This window comes from Haliotis asinina, chromosome 1 (genome assembly GCF_037392515.1).
Source record: "Haliotis asinina isolate JCU_RB_2024 chromosome 1, JCU_Hal_asi_v2, whole genome shotgun sequence".
Classification (NCBI taxonomy): domain Eukaryota; kingdom Metazoa; phylum Mollusca; class Gastropoda; order Lepetellida; family Haliotidae; genus Haliotis; species Haliotis asinina.
In genome coordinates this window covers 73,224,056-73,244,052 of record NC_090280.1, presented here as the reverse complement: position 1 = coordinate 73,244,052, position 19,997 = coordinate 73,224,056, and the positions used below count along the sequence as shown (strand labels likewise).

The window sequence follows — 19,997 nt, the reverse complement described above, 5'->3', positions numbered from 1 at the left end:
CTTGCCTATTACATGAAAAATACATCTGGAAGAGAAAAGAAAATAATTCCTACATGACGAATGTCAGCCGTGACACAACACAAATATGATTAATCCGTTTAATTCAGAATCTATTTTATCTGTATTTGAACTTTGACAAACATGACAAGCGAACTGATGTTTCAGAGCAAAAATCATATCATCCGAGTTGGAGAGGAATGAGGAATGGTGCACTGTGTTAGGAGAACTGCAAACAACTTAGCATGAAGTCTGTCCATTATTTCAAAATTACTCACGTTAGCAGGAGAATTATATGTGTGTTGAGAAACGTCAACACTGGGCATTGATAGACAATGTCGAAACCCTAATCATTCCTTGATTAAAGTCAAACATTAAAACAATAAGAGGAATCGGCGTAAATCACCAAGCTTTCTACATGTTAGAATACGAGCTCTCTACATTATTATTTCCACTCGTGCAAAATGATATTATCGCCCGAGTTGCATTATAATGTCGCAGGCTTGTCTAGGGACTCGCGGGAAACTTATCATTTTGAGCACTTCACCATGCTATTACTACACGCATTACTTTACACAATGACTTTCTGCTGGCTGAAAAGCTCACTTTAGAAAGAGAGAAGGTATTCTGTTTTTACACTCCATCCTAAACGGCTAAACAAATACCATGCACGGCTGGCGACCAGTTGACTTATGGAATAATATCACGCGAGTCCGGCGTAAAACCCAGCCCTTAATATCTGAAGCAACTTAGTTGCAAACTAGTGCTCTCAAAGCGCTCTTTAACTCACGAGTGGGTCCTACAATTCTCCGCATCCACACAATACCTTGTGAAGGTGGACAATACCAATTATCTCCCTTTAGCAGCGATGGTCGGTAGATAGTTTCTCCCTAAAGAGGGCCTGAATCTCATATGACAGGCCGATCGTTGAGCCATCATTATTTAGCTTTTATGTCAGTGATGAGGAGAACAGGGCTCCGGCCCCTTTCTTTGTTGACGAGAGTGCGACCTTTGTGACACAAGTTGACAAAAAGATTGGGACAAATTATAGGTTTCATCGTGTCAACTCAAGATGTCGCAGTTTGATGACTCTATCTGTGGTGGGAAGGGATGGTGTCCTTAAGTTAAGACTGTTTTGATGAACGTTGCTGGCCTTATGGCTGAAAGTTTTATGCATCTCACAAAAAAGTATTTTTTTATTCATGGCAGGCATTCTTTAAGAATGTTGTTTTTCTTCTTCTGGGGTTTAAGGACTGGGGAGAGAGTTTGGGAGTGTGTATTTTCCTCACAAACATGATAACATATATCTCCATGGAAACAACAAGGCTGACTGGAATGGCCTAAACAGGAATGAGATGGGTAGGTAGGCTTTAACACATCGTGCAAGAGGCCACAAGAAAATGGATATATTCCTGAACTCATGTGAGGAAATAAACCCAGGATTTCTTCATGACAAGCAAACACTTTCACTATAAGGCTACCCAATAGGCCTAATAATTAAACAGTGACCATATTATGTTGCACGTCATTTCAATTCGAATGAGTGAGTTTAGTTTTACACTACTTTTAGCAATATTCCCTTCATATCATGGCAGGGGACACCAGAAATGGGCTTCACACATTGTAACCACGTGGGGAATCAAACCAGGACCTTCAGCATGATCAGCAAAGGCTTTAATGAGAACGGTACCCCAAATTTCCCTCGTCAATGTGGACAATGGTCGCAAACACATATAAGGGATCAGGAACACTGAAAGTGAACAAGGTGATTGATTTTATCATTCAATCATAATTAGAAGATTAATATTAGTATCAACAGGTCACAACATTCATGCTTAATGATTTAACACACTGACATTTTTTTTAATATTTCTGATAGCCGGACATGGCCATAGTTTCACTGCAAACAAAATATTTATCAAAGAGGAAAAAAAAATAAAAACTTTTGAAAAACTTTTGAAAAACTTTTTAACTAATTTCTAACAGATCTTTTCGGTCACTGAGTTTTGTAATCGCTTGCGTTCTTTGCGTACACAGAGAAATTGTACCTACCTCTCTCCAACTCAGTTGGATATTCTGCCACTCTCCAGTAATTGTAAAACTATATTAAAATTCAAATGTTGGTTTTACCTGATTATTATACATTTGATCTGTAATTTGAGACAGACTGCAAGTTGCCATGTTCATGTGCTGAAACAGAACCTCTCAATATACATCAGTTATTTTATCTATCCTCTGTAGCCTTTATCTGTGGCACACGGGTCCGCTTACTTCTAATTCTAGTAGGATTGGTGACAGGAAATAATTCACCAGTACTCAAGGTATGATTTGACATTTTTGTATGCAGCCATATAAGATCAGAATTATTGAGTATTTACAAAACTCCAAGCATACTTGTACACAAAAGAGTTAACAGGGAGTGACTTTTCACATTAAAATCTGTACCTCTGTCCTAATGACATAATACACGCTAATATTTTGTTTGCCAAACAAACCAAAACCACCAAAATGAATCTATATTCTCTGAAGCCAAAGAACATTTTCGCTTGGCCTTGCATAATATTACATGTCAGCTTGACAATGCATGTTCACATGACATTATAGTGAAGCTGTAGGAATCCTGTCATTTGTAATGCATTGACATCACTGTGGAATGATGAAATATTATCATCAATAATAAACAGAGTTAATTGCTACCCTAAATAACTAACTGCCATATCCATGACAACTAGCAAAGATTGTCCAGAAAAACAACATGGAAGAAGTTTTCATTATTGATTAAAGAGAGCTTTGTATAAATAAGATATTAAAGATGTCCACTGATCAGTATTTAGAGTATTTAACATTTTGCAGGATAGATACTTTTAAAAATCTGTTTGATGAAATCTAACTTTCAATTGAATAATTAGGGTATTTTCAAAATCTATTTCATTTAATCCAAAATTCCAGTTTAATAAAGAAGTGGTTGTTTTTAAATACCTTTCACATAATCTGTCTTTCCATTTCAAAGAGAAAAGGTACTTATTAAAATCTGTTTAATTTAGTTTAAATTTCAAGTTGAAGAAAGAGAGGGTTTAGTATTACCAGTCTACATTCTGTTCTACTTGATACACTTATTGCATACAGATCAAAATACATACTGTACTATCTCTCGCTGTCTTAAACCTGATGGATAAAAATACCATAGTTTCTTTACATTAGCGTGCAGTGTTTTGAACAAATGGATGAGATATTTCAGCTTTAGCCAGCAGAAAATGGGTACCCAGTGGGATAAATCATGTGAATGTTACCATTCTAGCTCTTCCTAGGCAGCTTGGGTTATCCAGGGCAATAACACGCTGTGCTTGGGTGTTAGCGTTAGGAGGATTCACCTAATGAATGAAGTTTAGTGTATTATAAGTGTACTTATTCTTATTACATATTTTACTCAAGTCCAATAGGCAGCTACATTCATTGTTGAGGTCAAACGGTACTGTGACATGACAACGATGTTGCAACATAATGATGATACACACCCACATCAACTTTTGACAAAAAACAAAACATAACCTGTAATTAAATTTGAATTCAATGTGTGCTTGCTATTTAACATCCATCCTTCTTTGTTTGGCATTCTAGAGGTTGGGTAGATGAAGAATGAGGACTATTTTTATGGACATACAACTTCTTTATTCTGTATAGGCGACATTTGGACATGGATTCTAAAGTCGTTGTCTAGCAAGTGGTTGACAACATTTAAAATATATGTTGAAACATCACCTTTTCAGAATAAAGAAGCTGTATATCCATCAAAATAGTCCTCATTCTTCAGCATCCATTCTCCCTTGATAAATTACATTTTAATTTTAACTTCAGTTTTATTAGTTCATTGTGGTGATAGATGGAATTAAGATATGTTGCTGAAGGACTGGACAGGACAATAGTGTTGCACAGGAACATATACTCAATCATATACTGGTCTGATTCAGCACAATCTTCAATACTCCCTAGGGTATATGATGAATCTCCACTAGTATCCTTGAGGCGTCTATGGCTCGGCCTGATAACTGTATTAGCTCAGTTGCTGGCTTTTTATCCAATCAGGTGTGTAAGCAGGGAAGTTGAACACATCAGTTACAAATCATAACTCACTTGTGCTTCTTCAGTAATCAGTAATGTCAAGTGGTAGAAGGAGTTCTTACATGGGTTTTTGAAGATTTCAGACCTGTCAGTTTGTCCGTGTGACTTAAATCTTTCTGTTGGCTGCCACCATCCTTATTGACACTGGTAAGTGGAGATTTATCGGAATAAATGCCCAGGAGATTATTGACAATGCAGCTGTACATGCATTTGTACACCTTGTGTACACCTTCCAAGAGAACTCTATGGATCCTCTGATCATTGATCCAAATCTCAGATCCTCCACAGATTTAATAATCCATCAACCCCAAGCCTCATGATTCCACCCAAGTATTCGACATTGAAACTGTGGTTCAAATCAAATGACAGGACTATTCTGTCTGCTACACTGGCACCCAACACAGGGCTGAGTGGGTTCACTTTAAATGTACAGTTAAGTAAGTCTCTGTGACCTACTGTCCCTTCTGTTGATGGGGGATTATGTAGATGACATCATTACCATGTCAGTTTGCTGGTGGGAGTTGATTCAGTCATGTGATCAAGGTGTCTGACTTCAGATCAGAAGGTCTGTGGTTTGAATCCCAGCATGAAACTCAGAATTTTACTACCCATCCTGTTGTGCTTTCTTCCCAATACGACTTCATATACAACTATGTATCTGATATATTTCAAGGAGTGTTGAATCCGTCTTTCTCTCTCATTCAAATCTTAGGAATGCTCCTACCAAATAAATATGAATTATCACAATTAATGCAATATGTGAGCGTGATTTTAATGACACTTTTAGCAATTTTCCATCAACAGCACAAAAGGGGACACCAAAAATGGGCTTTACACATCATACCTACGTGGGAACTGAACCTGGGTCTTCATCATGACAAGTAAATGCATTAACCACTGGGTTACCCCACCTCACTCAATAATACTGCTTCGTTACGTTATGGCCGAGATAATGCCGATGTGACGTTACATATTGTCACTTACTCAATAATAGTGCTTCGTCACAATATGGTTGAGATATTGCCAATGTAATGGCACTCACTCACTCAATAACAGTGCAGGTAGTTATGTACAGACTCATAACATGTACCTTCCATACCACTGGCAGGTGTCATAGTGTAGCAGCATTCTGTTAACTCTATGATCAATTATTCACCAACTACCCAAGATGAGATTCCTCACTGGGGACAACAATACTGAGTCCTACATCCATAAAAACACATGAAGACGGACAAATATTCATGGCTTGCAGCCAAACAAAGGATACACATGCTCAAAACATATTGTGCTATATTTATCTTTCATAATCCAGCATCAATCATAGATTGGGTTTTCAAAATAAAGATTGATTCCTGAAACTTCCCATTATACAACAAAAGGCAAACTGAAATATACATTCAAGAGTGAGTGAGTGAGTGAGTGAGTGAGTGAGTGAGTGAGTGAGTGAGTGAGTGAGTGAGTGAGTGAGTGAGTGAGTGAGTGAGTGAGTGAGTGAATCCACAAACACTGGTCTTGTACTGACAGACCTAGAAACAGAACTGGGTAAATCAGGATTCGAATCTTGGACCACAGGCTTTATGGCACACCCAAGGCATGTAACTCTGTACTGCGTCACCTCAAACGACATGCCCACGAATGCCCCTACACCACACACATCTGTTCATCCAAATTCATTCTATTTGAAATTATATGACACAGTAAAACTCTTTTACTGCAAAAGAATACCTTACATATTCCAAAGTTGCCAAACCGATTAAAATAGCAGTTTGTGGAATGGCAGAACTCAGCATACTTGCTGCATTCTCCAAACAGTTTCTACACTTGTGTACCTTTTCACATCCCCCACACTGAGGTACTATCAAGATGTACTGGAAATCTTTTGGGAAGTAAATAGAAGCAGGTGACTGGCTAAGCCAGAAAAACTAGGTGCCAATTCCATTTAAATTTAACACAAATTTATCAGATACAAATATGTCTTTCTCACCAAGAGCTACCATTGTTAACTCATTGTGCATCTGTTGGTGAGCCTCATTATGACAAGTGTCACGTCATTATCTTCCTGTAATCATGGTCTAGAGGCAAGCTGTCATGGTTAACCAGCTCAGAGCAGTTTGATTCTGTATCTGTGTCTAAAGTAACAATGATTTCATCTTGAAATCTGAACTTAGCCATTTCAATCTCAACATATCATAACACTCATTTCAAAAGGGCCTGGAACTAACAAAACTGAACTTAACCACTTCAATCTTAACACTTATTTCAAGAAAGACTGAAACAAATAGGATGGTATGTTAGATGAGTGGAGAAAAGTTCATCTGGTGCAGGTCACCGATGCTTTAACACTTTGGAGACATGTACAAGTGAGAGAGTGAGTTAAATTTTACACCCCTTTAAAACATATATCAGCAATATATCATGGCTGGGGGCACCAGAAATGTGTTTTCATCCAAAGCTACCCATGTGGGGAATCAAACCCAGATCTTCAGCGTGACGAATGACCGCTTTAGCCCCTAGGCTTCCCCACAGCCCCGTTCAAGGAGGGGTAGGGGGTGGTGAGGTAGCCTTGTGGGAAAAGCATTTGCTTGCCACACCGAACAGAGCCTGCCAGTGTCACACAGACAAACTGATGGGCCTGAAACATTATAAAAATATCTGCATGAACTCTTTATACCTCCTCACATTACTGTTTATCTGCGAGTTATGATAGAAGCTTTGTGTTTAGTATGCTCAAAGTTCCCTGTGTTGACACCTGATTAGATGAAGAGCCAGCAAAGGGTGATAATACAATGATGTATCCAGGGCACTAGTGGAAATAATCAAAGATCAATTGTGTTCATTATATCAACCATCAGTTTACAAGTCACTGTCATATAGCAGGAATAATGGACAGTTTAACAGAAGACAAACTATCACCTATCAATAGCATTCAGACTCATTCTCTTATAATTCCCTACCCTTGCTTAGTACAAATCCCTAAACAGCCTCCAATGAAACCCTTTCCCTGCTTTTCCAATACCCCTTCACACACCTTTACCAAGCCACCAACTCAACCCAACCCACCAACACTCCAACAGAGACATCAAGAAACAAATACAAAATGAAACATATATGTTCACAGGTATAAGAGATCACAGTTTAATATAGCAATTTAGATTTTCTCAAAAGGGTTAAATGAATTACAAAAACCATCAATAATACATTTGATCTTTATCCTGATTAAAAGAATGATATGTATATACATCATTTCGAATAATGACAGCAAAGTGCTGTTTACCAGCAAGATGGAGTAAGGGAGGTAACTCAGGCAACTCAGCTTAGCCGTCTGTGGACATGAAATTGTTGCTGTTTTATGTCACTTGTTACTGTTTTAAATATACCAATATCCTTCGTAAATCTACATGATAATGATTAAGAATTTAACAATACAATAAAAGTATGTTTTCATCCAAAGCTGGATCAAGTAATACAAATGAGTCAGCATTCAGAAAATTACACTGCTCTGAGAGACAAAGAGAGAGTTCTCATATCAGATCTAATATTTCTTGCTTATTTTGTCAAAAAATTAATCAAGGTTTTGGGTTGAGAAATAACAGCTACCAACAGACACAGCAAAGATAAAACCTGACCAAGTTATGTTATTTCAAATGACATTTCAGAAAGCATCAAAAGTTCACTAATACTTACTGGTCTTTATGGAAGCTTCAACTAATACAAACTGTTGTCAGGAATGTAAACGTTTTGTCTCTAGGTCATATTTCATCTTCAAAACAATTCCTTGAAGTGTCACACTATTAATTCCAGACATTACCGCCATTTGTTCTTGTGAATATTCATATTCCTGTCTTAGTACAAGGACACTGATGGGTCATCTCAAACTGACTTTCTCCACTCATGTTGTAATGGTCTCATACTGGATAAAATCATTTCAAGAAATGGATCACAAAGAACTAATGTCATTGATGGCATTACAAGAAAGAGTTTTATCTTCTCAATCATCAGTCTACATGTGTCCTTACCTTGCAAACCTTGTGATATGTTATTACGTTACAATGTATGCCTCAAATCATCCCTAATACATTTTTCATTGTTGATTAGTGTTTTTCTGTTGTTTTGTTGAGGTGTTTATTGGTAGGTCAGTGTATTTAATAGGACTGTTATGATTCAGCAGTGAAGTAAGTGAATATTCATGTTTTAAGATGACTATAATTGAATGTGTTTGGATTTTTGTAAAAAACATGAGCCAGTGAGTGTGGTTTTAAGCCACTTTTAGCAATATTCCAGCCATATCACAGCAGAGGCACCATAAACTTGCCAAAAAGTCAACGACCCTGGTTCGATTCCCATCATGGGTGCAATGTGTGTAGCCTATTTCTGGTGTCACCTGCCACAATATTTATGGAATATGACACTAAAGAAAAATGTAAAACCATACATAAACGACAACCAAGCAAACAGTTAGCGTCTGTCTAGTTACTTGTTTCTTCCCCCATTACAATGCAACCCTAATTTTCTTCATGATAATACAGTATTATCTTTTTTTCATCTAATCACGCCAGTTTAAACAGTGCACTGAAACCCTGATAATCCAGATAATAGCATTATCAAGTCTGTGCATGGCATTTAAGATTGATACACATCAATGTAAAGACTTACAGATGTCAAGTACTGTAATGTAATCACCTTCTAGATAATGGTGTTAGTAGTTACACTGAACATGGCTCATACTGAGTTTAGATGTATAAACATAGAACTTTCTCACCTTGTTGTTCAAAACACCAACTTCTAAATCTCACTCAAAGCAGTCAGTGTTTCAGATTAAACTACCCGATGATGATGATGATGACGATGGCGATGAAGAGGAGGAGGAAGAGTAGGTGGAGATGGCCGATGATGATGATGATGATGATGACAAGGAGGAGGAGTAGGTGGAGAAGGATGAGGAGGAGGAGGAGGAGGAAGAGGAGGAGGAAGAGTAGGTGGAGAAGGATGAGGAGGAGCAGGAGGAGGAGGAGGAGGATGAGGATGAAGAGGAGGAGGAAGAGTAGGTGGAGAAGGATGATGAGGAGGAGGAAGAAGAGGAGGAAGAGTAGATGGAGAAGGAGGAAGATGATGATGATGATGATGATGATGATGATGATGATGATGATGATAAGGAGGAGGAGGAAGAGTAGGTGGACAAGGATGATGATAAGGAGGAGGAAGAGTAGGTGGAGAAGGATGATGAAGATGATGATGATAAGGAGGAGGAGGAAGAGTAGGTGGAGAAGGATGAGGAGGAGGAGGAGGAAGAGAAGGATGAGGAAGAGTAGGTGGAGAAGGATAATGATGATGGGGAGGAGGAAGAGGAAGAGGAGGAAGAGTAGGTTGAGCAGGATGATGATGAGGAGGAGGAGGAAGAGTAGGTGGAGAAGGATGATGATGATGAGTAGGTGGAGAAGGATGATGATGATGAGGAGGAAGGGTAGGTGGAGAAGGATGATGATGACGATGATGGTGATGAGGAGGAGGAAGATAATGGTGGAGAAGGATGAAGAGGAGGAGGAGAATGAGGAGGAAGAGGTGGTGGAGAAGCATGATGATGATGAGAAGGAGGAAGAGGAGGAGGAGAAGGAGGAAGTGGAGGAATAGCAGGTGGAGAAGGATGATGAGGAGGAAGAGTAGATGGAGAAGGATGATGATGATGATGATGATGATGATGACGACGATGATGATGATGATGATAATGGTGATGATGAGGAGGAGGAGGAAGAGGAGTAGGTGGAGAAGAATGATGATGATGAGAAGGAGGAGGAAGAGTAGGTGGAGAAGGATGATGATGAGGATGATGATGATGAGGAGGAGGAGGAGGAGGAGGAAGAGGAGTAGGTGGAGAAGGATGAGGAGGAGGCGGAGGAGGCGAAGGAAGAGTAGGTGGATGATGATGATGATGACGACGGTAATGATGATGATGATGATGACAACGATGATGAGGAGGAGGAGGAGGAAGAGTAGGTGGAGAAGCATGATGATGACAACGATGATGAGGAGGAGGAGGAGGAAGAGTAGGTGGAGAAGCATGATGAAGACAACGATGATGATGAGGAGGAGGAGGAAGAGTAGGTGGAGAAGCATGATGATGACAACGATGATGATGAGAAGGAGGAGGAAGAGTAGGTGGAGAAGGATGATGATGATGAGGTGGATGATGATGACGGCAGCGATGATGATGACGATGGTGATCGTTTGGAGACTTAACATGTGCTTTCTGACATACTGTGTATTTCCCACATTGGATCACCGGGTCATTTAGTGCTTCATTGAAGAGGTTGATTTGACCAAAAGGTGGGGCAGCTTGAAGGGTGTGTTAGCGTTGCAAAGTTAAATTTGTCTGAATTTTAAATTTTGAAATTTGTCAGAAATTATAGGTTGGATGAACTATGGGATGGTTGGTAGTTGTTTTGTTTGAACTTATGTTTTGTTTTTGTATTAACATCATTATTTTTATGTTTTCGTACTACTTGGTTATGGGGTATTACAAGCAATCTAAAAGGAAAGTTTTAATAAGAAATGTGCTTCAGACTTTGAAGGTTTGGGTGTGATTTCATGGACGATGTTAGTCTTTGAATCTTAGGCGTGTGTTTGTGTCCACTGAATTCTGGAGCACTAGTAAGTCATAGTATGTATTTCATATGAGGCAACATTACTGATAAAATGACTAAGGTGGGCACTCAGAAGTTTGACGCCTGGATTGCTCCTGGCATCTATTTCTCCACTGCTATTACCAATCAGTGCCAATTACCAACGGTTTGCAGCCATTGTTTGATCAGAGCAGACTGAGTCACTGACCAGGGTACTGATGCTGTGTCACTTTCATCATCATCATCATCATCATCATCATCATCATCATCATCATCATCATCATCATCATATTGTTCCTCATCTGAATCAAATTCAACATTCATCATCATCATCATCAGCCACCTACTCTTCCTCCTCATCATTGTTATCGCCAGTGCCATTGCCATTGTCATCATCATCATAATCATCGTCACTTACCTCATGCATACTCAAGACCCATGACACCTAAGTATTAACATAACACGAATTTCCATGTGCAGTTGTTACTATTTTAACATCCAGATGCAGTGTTAAGAATGTAAACTTATTTCCACCAATGAAAAACTCTTGATGTAAGCAATCTATAACGAGACCCTGAAGCTTTTTTCGGTGTGAATTCCATAAACATAAAAAATGGTATGCTCTAGTTCACAAGCTGGAAAATTTGCTAATTTCTCCTAAAAAAGAAACTTGAACCACAAATATGTTAATCTCATAAAAAAAACAACCTGTACAGATATGCAATAAAAAAAAAGAAAAATGTGTACATTTTTTTCGACATGGGTTTTATCTATCACCAAAAAGACTGACATTCGGCTGTGTAATAAACACATTCAAGTGTAACTATTTATGTGCCATTAACACTGAAGAAAACTACATGTCAGTCTCTCTGTAAAGGTCTTTCCTCGTTCTGCTCAATACAAAGTAATTTTCAATAGTCCTGTACTGAGATAAACTATGCTTTGCACCAGAAGTACTGACATTCCGAACTAAGCACTATAACTAAGTTGTTCCACGATTAAAGTGATTTCACTGTTAACAAATGTCATAATTGTGCAACAATAATCGGTAGGTATTTGTGCTATTTTGTGAGACGCCACCGTACTTTGAACGAACTGAATGGTCTCGACAAAACGCTAATATCCTACGATTCCCTTTTCATCTAGATGCCGTTTGGGGCTTTCGACAAAAGTAGGGTTTCACCTTTGACCTGAGGCTCTCATTACATCACATTGATGCCAGCTTGGAACCCTTGCATACTCGTCTATATTAACGTGTCATAAATTAATAGGTGCTTGGGGTTTAATATTCAATTGAGACAAGGGTCAGGCATGGGGTGCATGTATTGAGGGTTTGGGTTTGAAGGAGATAAGATCTGAACACATGAATGTATAGTCCTGCTGGGCTTCTTCCCAAGATGCCGTTCTGCTGTCGTGGCATAATACACAAGCTCTAATTCCCTTCAATACTTTCTGCTGTAGATAAAACCAACATTGTCGTCTCTGTCATTGTCGATGTCAATATAAGTACTGAAAATTGATCATGATTCATAATTACACTGAACCCTCGTAGATCTACGTGTGGAAATACTTCACGCATCTAATGCATAAAACCTGTTCCTCAGTTCATTGTCCACACCCCCGGAGACAAAACAATCAGACACTAGCACTCGACAGGCATAATGGCCGTTCAGCCGTGGCACTCAAGCACTGTTCCCTTTCAATTTCCTTTAGAGTTTGTCGAAAAACATAGGAAATGTTTCCAACCATTGAGCATCAGCACTGACTGACTCAAATGTCCCTTGTCGCCTGGGCATCTGTCAAAAGAATCTGAGTCAAAAAGTTCGAAGGTCGAATAAGATGAGCGGGAATGACAGAGGTAAAAGGACTCCTCTCGGCTCATCCGCATGAAAAGAACTGTCGGAAATGACAAGGTGTCAGAAGTTTAATAGAGCTGGCAAGTTAATCTCCCTGGTACATCACACATAGGGCTTTGTTCAGCGATAAATGGAGGCGTAATATTAGGTAGCAAAAGCACAAATATGGCTAATAATCCGAATGGAAATATGTCAGAGCTGAACCTTTGCTAGATAATATTTGACTCCTCTTTTCTAAACAGCCTGTAATTAGTGTCACAGTGTGCTCCCCCGCGGCTTGTAAATATATGGGAAGGTGGAAGTCTTTTCATTCATATCTACATCTATTGTTGTCAATTTCATGTCATGTATATTCTGACACATGCTTGAATTTCTCAATGATTTTTCAAGAAAAAAAGCTTTTTTGTGGTTTACAGAACAGCAGTAATGGTAATAAAAGGTTTAATTGAATTTATACAAAAAGACTTTTATAGTTGATCTAAAAACATTACATTCTATAAAAAAATACTTGGGAAAATGATCAATATTTCAGCTTGTGAAAATCACATGCACCAAAGTTCTCCAATTATATTTTCTGTACACTGACTATTTTAAAAGTACATTCTCATATTTTTATTCACCCTCCACAAAATAAGTTGAATAAATATTTTTAAAAAATAAATAAATTAGAACACATTTCTGAAAATTGAAAAGTGCAAACTATTCAAGGGCATGTTTCATTATAAGTACGTTGATATCAACAATAAAACGAAAATCTCCAGAATAATTGTTTTATTTACACAGTGACTTCAACCGTACTTCCTCATGTGATTAATTTCTCAATATTTGTATGAAGTTTTATGGACAAGCTGTTGCTTTTCAAAAGAGCATTGATGTCACAGGACACCCAGCTCGTAAAGCTGACACAGGGACTTGTCATTTTTGTTAAGTGCTTTTGACCAATACATAATTACAGCCTAATCTTCCCCGTGTGTTGACTCATACATAATAACAACCTCATTTAGTTATTAAAAACTGGCAAAGGAAATTATCTGGTATTTAATTGACATGTGTGAGCAAACCAGATTTTGAAACTGATGAAAAAAAATGCCACTGCTGTGATCAGAAAATCTCGACTTGGATGTTTCGAGACTGTCAACACGCATTTTAGAATAAATACACAACAACCCTCTATAATAATCGTGAATGTCGTCAAGCAACGTTTTGCCTCCGATGACAGGTTGAGGGAGCGTTGAAGCTCTATAATTTAGTTAACGCTGGTTGATTTCGCAGGGAGTAATCAGTAGAGCAATGGACGAGCTAGACCTGCGTGCTTTGTAACCCATGGCTCATAAACTTTGGAACAAAGCAAAGGATTGCGCGGGTTAATGAATGCTGCACTATAAGTGGTAATTTCAGAATTAACAAACATGGGGAAATCATCAGCGCTCGTTTCAACACAGGAAAACATAAAGTGAAAATGACAGGCGTACACTTTCTGTCACTCACGAGATGGAAGTTAATGATGAGACAGCTCAGGTCAGATACGACCCAGGACTTGTAGCTTTCTTTCAACTACCTGTGTTTAACGACATGTTTGGATGGTACACTTCAAACGCACCCAGTACACAGCAGGTCACCTTCAACCAAACCAAGGTGATTCCGCGCACATTAACTCTCATCACGGAAAATGATCAAAATTAAAGTTGTCTTGTTGCCGATTTAATTAAACCCAACTGTGCAGAAAACAGTTATCATGAAGGGCTGCAAAATACACCTCGGGCAGATGAAATTTCAAAAGTGCAAAATTTATGTGCCAAGCCTAGTTTAAAAGCATTAAACACTTCTTGTGGAAAATGACATTTATTCTGATTTAATGGAAAGAAATCACTGCAAAATGATTACAAGTAAAAGGTAATTTAAGTTCAACTCTTCCAGAAATGATTTTCACGCATGAGATGTTGGTAAAAATAAACTGTGAGGATATTTGAAAAAAAATTGAAACATGTTGAAAAGATAAATAACAGAATATGAAATTGAAAGTTTAAAAACAAACTGCTTTGTGATGAATGGAAATGGGTAAATTCATTCTGAAAATAAGTTTGTGTTTACACAATTTTAGCAACATTCCAGCCATATCAGGGGCCCCTTTCACTAAACTCTCGTAAGCCTAAGGTCTCGTAACTTTTCTCGTAGCATTCCTACTTCCTATGTTATGGTATAGGAGGTACGAATGCTACGAGAAAAGTTACGAGATCTTAAGCTTACGAGAGCTTTGTGAAAGGGGCCCCAGATTAGAAGGCACAAGAAATAGGTGCCTTGTACCCATTTGGTGAATGGAACCTAGACTTTGATGTGAAAACCTATTGGGCTAACCCGCTATCCTGTAATGGTTAATTGTCATAAGAGTATAAACAGAAAATTTGAAATTTGGAAATAGAGACAACTGCTGAGTTTTCTCTAGTTTCTTTTCGAATCATTTCATAAATATTGAAAACAGCTTAAGTTAATGTTGTAGCCTTCTGTTTTTGTTTCTGTTTTTAGAGGGATGGAGCTATAACTTTTCTCCTCTGTGCATGCATTAATGTGTGGATTATAGTGCTCAACAAAGGGCCATCATTACTGTCAGCAGTATTAGTGGCAATGGCGGTAATAAGATATTACTCTAAAAATAAGAATAGGAGAAGTATGATATTTGACTCATAAAATGTGCTTGCTAAACAGTGCCGCAGCCATATTTACATTGGTCTTTTCAGACCTAAGCACCAAGTTATAACATTAATGGAATCTCATAGTGAAACTGTATATTTCTGGAACCAGCTTATTTCTTTGGAAATTTTAAATAATGGCTGCATATTTTCTAAGAAATCAGGGGAAGCTTTAAAAGATTGATATTCATGAATACTTTTGTGCTGAATCTGTAACTTCAGGTACTTTCGGACGATAATGATTGCACTTACCATTAATGAAATAAAAAATGTTTACATTTGGTAATGAAATTTGGTATTAAAAATTGGTCAACTAATCTCTAAAACTATGACAATTAAATGAACAATCAAAATAGCACTTAATCATGACGATGAAGCAATACCAATCTGGTACAATTGGAATCAGTGATGTTAGGTGGGTGAGTAGGTAGGTGGATGAGCGAGTGAATGAGTGTATCTGGACCAGTTAGACCAGTATTGTATTATGCTATTGTGATGACCCAATATCAGTTTTGCAACAACCTCATTTTGCAGCAAGTGTGGGGAGACTAAATGATTTGGTTCTCCTCAAATACATAATTCCAGAACCCTGTGAGAATTACATTTCCTATAGCATTAGGTCAACAATATTCTTCAAATAAAACAGTAAATACCTGAGAGTTACATGAATCAGAGAGACAATATAATATAGTAGATACTGCAAGCAGAAACTGAAATTACTAAACAGTTTTTTATGTTTATCATTTTTCATACAACATTTAATAAGCTCCTGGCAACTGCTTTTCTCAAAAAACATTTCTTACATCTTTATGATATTTTTTTTGCCTCAAGTTAAATCTAGAACACACTCAAGAAATCATCTGAGATGCTGCAAGGCTGAGGTGTAAGGGAAGTAACTCTGCCTGTCTCTGACCTCAACAGAAAGTTCAGTGTGAATGGAACGAGAGTTCAAGTCCATGGTGTATAGGGAGAATAATAAACAGGCTATTTCTTCTAAACCTATTTTGCAAATGAAACTTATGTTATGCAAAGAGCTCACTTACAGTTTGTGGGAGGCTTTTTACAAGTTAAGACGCTTATAAATCTGTCTAAAGCAAACATTGTAAAAAATTAGCATATTTTTTCCCATCAAAACAAGGCATATCCTTTAAAGTGTGAGATCAAATCAATAAATGGTTCCAACACAATTCGTTTTATATACAAAAGCAAAGATCAATGCTCATGATGTTGATCACTGGATTGACTGGTCCAGACTCAATTATTTCCAGACTTCCATCATATAGGTGGAATATTGCTGAGTGTGGCAGAAAACAAACACACAGAGACATAACCATGGTGATGCTTAGATTTGGACCCACAGTTTCTGGCACTGGAAGTAAGCAAACTCTGTAGAGCAGATTATGCCACCTGAGAGGATGGGACCATCCCTAAATGTGTCCATAGTGTAGGTCAGATTTCAGGTAGATTTCAGACATAAAAACATCAGCATTTCGTTTCCTGTTGTCTGGACTTTAAAGAACTCTTAGACCATTGAAACAAGAAAAACACATTCCAGCTACAGTAGAAGCTATGTGGCACTCATTGGGATTGAGGAAATAATCCGTTTTAGAAAATGTGCTGGATTGCAGAGGTGATGATAAATGTACAAGTCGTGGATTTTGACTTGGATTTTATGCTGGTGATGACAACTTGCTGGATTAGACAGATGCAGGTTTTGACAGCTTCTACTGTGTCACATGTTTTCAATATACCTTTATAGCTCACACTCAGAAAATATCTGAAATCATTTTTTGATGTCCACAATCTTAATACAAGTGTTTGTCATAAATATGGCAATGTCCTCCGCTGCTAAAGAACCATAAAACATTGATAATACTGACCTTAAAAATAAGGTCAAGCCCACCAAAATGGACTGGACAAATTTCGAAGACATTAGGTACAATAGTTCATGAGATATTGCGTTAACAAGAATCTGAAAAGTGACCAAAGTGTTGTGGTGACCTTGAAAATAAGATCAGGGTCAGGTGTTTGTGTAATGCCTTAGTGTAGGCTGTCACCAAATTTAAAGATGTTGTGTACAATAGCTCATGAGATATCACGTTAACAAGAATCTGAAAAGTGGCCAAAGTGATGTGATGACCTTGAAAATAAGGTCAAGGTCACCAAAACTGACTGGTGTCTGCATAATCCCCAAATTTTAAAATATTGGGTACAATAGTTCATGGGATATTGTGAAACACAATTGGGGCATAGTCCCTGTTCCACATTGTGGCAGGGGACAATAAACAAAACACTGATGACAGTAACATTCAGCCAAACTAAAAACATTATTAACTTAAATGAAAATTGGTAAGCATTGAAACCCTGGTAACTCACCTTCCCTCATGCTGGTGGGTCCACAGTCCTTGACAGGAGATTCCACCATGGCATCAGCCAAAGTCTCCCGGAGACGATCTTCTTCCTCCTCGCTGCTCCGGGGCTGGCGGACTAGGTTCGACTCCGCCCACCCGCATAGAACATCACTCAGATTCGGAGACTGGTCAAAACTTCCTGCATCATGAAGTCATTGCTTTACAATCAACTTTTGAAATATTTGAACCAAACATAGGCATGCTCCATACCATTCCAGCTAACCTTTCTAACTGACTAATCAGTACAAAGCTTACTTAATCATGCAAGGTAGCATTTGCACATACCGTTTTCACCTCAAAGTTTGTACTTTAGTGCTTCTTATCACTATCTACCACACGATAACTTCCGAACAATAAATATGGTGAATGCTATTACTCACAACAGTGAGTAAAGAGTCCATGAAAATAGTGTTTTTGTTAATATTCCAGGATGCCATTTTGCGGAAACAGTAAAAAGCACATAGTAACTATGTCAACAAAAACTCCTAAGTATATGTACTGCAGGTCAAATATCTGTGTTTTATGCAGATTTTCTTTTATTGAGAGATCAGTTTCAGTGACAGAGTACAGAAAATCCAAACACATTTTGCCAGTCCCGCCAAACCAAAAATAGTAGCTGTTGCCTGTTTGGTTATATCCGTTCGTCAGTCTCACATTTGATTCGATGGTCATTTGTCACTCAAAGGTTAACTGACATGACCTTCTATTCACAGGCCCTAGTATCACTGCAAGGATTAAAGATTTTTTGTAAAGATATAAAACTTTTGAGATGACCCCCAACTTGAAACTCTTCACAGTACAATATATCTCGACAAGGCCGAACACTTCAATGTACCCTACCCGCATGCTTTGCCGATTGCTATGCTTCCATCACATGCAATCGATCTAAAACTTCATCTAAACATAATCATGGATGATTATTAGCCTATCCATCGCCCCTCAGGACACCTACCAGTTCTTTATTGTTATTTCTACAAGTCGACTAAAAGTCGATTTTGACCCTCACCTGAACGATCTTGACACAAATGGTGAACGATAACAACAAGGACAACAAGGCCACATAAAGGGGGTGTGGTCAAAGCAAGCCCTCTCATTGGTCCACGCTTGCTATTGTCTGCCATTCGTATCAAGATCGTCAGGGGTCATCTCAAAAGTTTAATATTTTCAAAAATAATCCTCAATCCTCTCAATGACACAAGGGATTGTGTTTCTACTAGATTTCGACTCAGTATGGCAGTGTAACGAATAGCACTGAGCCTAAGTTTACTTAGACTACATAGCATTCAGGACAGATTGTTTGAATCTGACTCATAAATACTCCAATGCACCATCATCCTACTAACTGAACTATTGCTTCCATGAAACATTCCCTTGATCAACTACTACTACATGGCGTAGGTCTATAGCTGACTATCAGGCCATGACATTATAGCTGCCACGAAAGTCCTGAGTTTCATATTGAGATTCAAACTCAGACACCATGTCCACATCACCCAAGATGTCAACCACATTATCTGTGTTATGACACCTTGCCCTGTTACATACTTCCCAGCCAAATGAAGGCGCATTCCGAGCCTCATGGTGAGGTAGTGAGATATTTTGTTCAAATTCAGTTTTAAAGAAAACATTTCTCATTCCTTTACTGGGATTCAAATCATAGGCCCAATGGAAGTTGTTTGCCTTGTTCACACAACCAAAGAGGTCGGCCCCTTCAACAAGCTGACCTGCTCTCTATGGAATCCATTAGACTGACTGATTGCTGCTTAAAGCTGCATTCAACAATATTAAGCTATGAGGCTGTGGTCTGTAAACAATCACATTAAACGTCTACATATTGTTTTCTTGTGAAATGATACAATATCTCATTATCATTTGTAATATATGCAAATGATTATTAATAGGCAGGGTGCATTAATGTGTTAATGTTAAATGCCAGCTATTGTGTCATTGATGTATTATTCATGTTGACTAATGAATATGAAAGTAGGAAATTACACTGTGAGTATCACATACAAAGGAACCATTGAATTGTTCGTATTTGTGTAGGCCTTCATGTGTAGTCTATATTATACCATCATATGTTAATGAATTATATATTTTAATTTGGCACAAAATATTTCAGATTTTCGAAGTAAAGAAGTTGTCTATCCAAGTGTTCAGGGGTTCAAAGTACCATCTCCCAATGCCCGGGAAAAGTCAGTTTTTATTTCAGGCAATCAAATAATGGTATCTAACTTGTCCATGGGCTACTAGACAATTTCTGTTTACAGTTTGAAACTGCAAATAAACTTTTATTTTATTTCATAACAG

General features: G+C 38.1%; 1 protein-coding gene across 2 annotated transcripts in view; it reads right to left on the bottom strand.

Moving 5' to 3' along the window:
- The window catches only part of LOC137296951 (BCAS3 microtubule associated cell migration factor-like), a 61,726-nt gene that overhangs the window by 16,244 nt on the left and 25,485 nt on the right, over positions 1 to 19,997 (bottom strand). For both annotated transcript variants that reach the window (XM_067828872.1, XM_067828881.1), the window contains exon 21: positions 17,653 to 17,826. In XM_067828872.1, the coding sequence (XP_067684973.1) occupies positions 17,653 to 17,826 (174 nt within the window). The remainder of the gene's footprint in view (positions 1 to 17,652; positions 17,827 to 19,997) is intronic.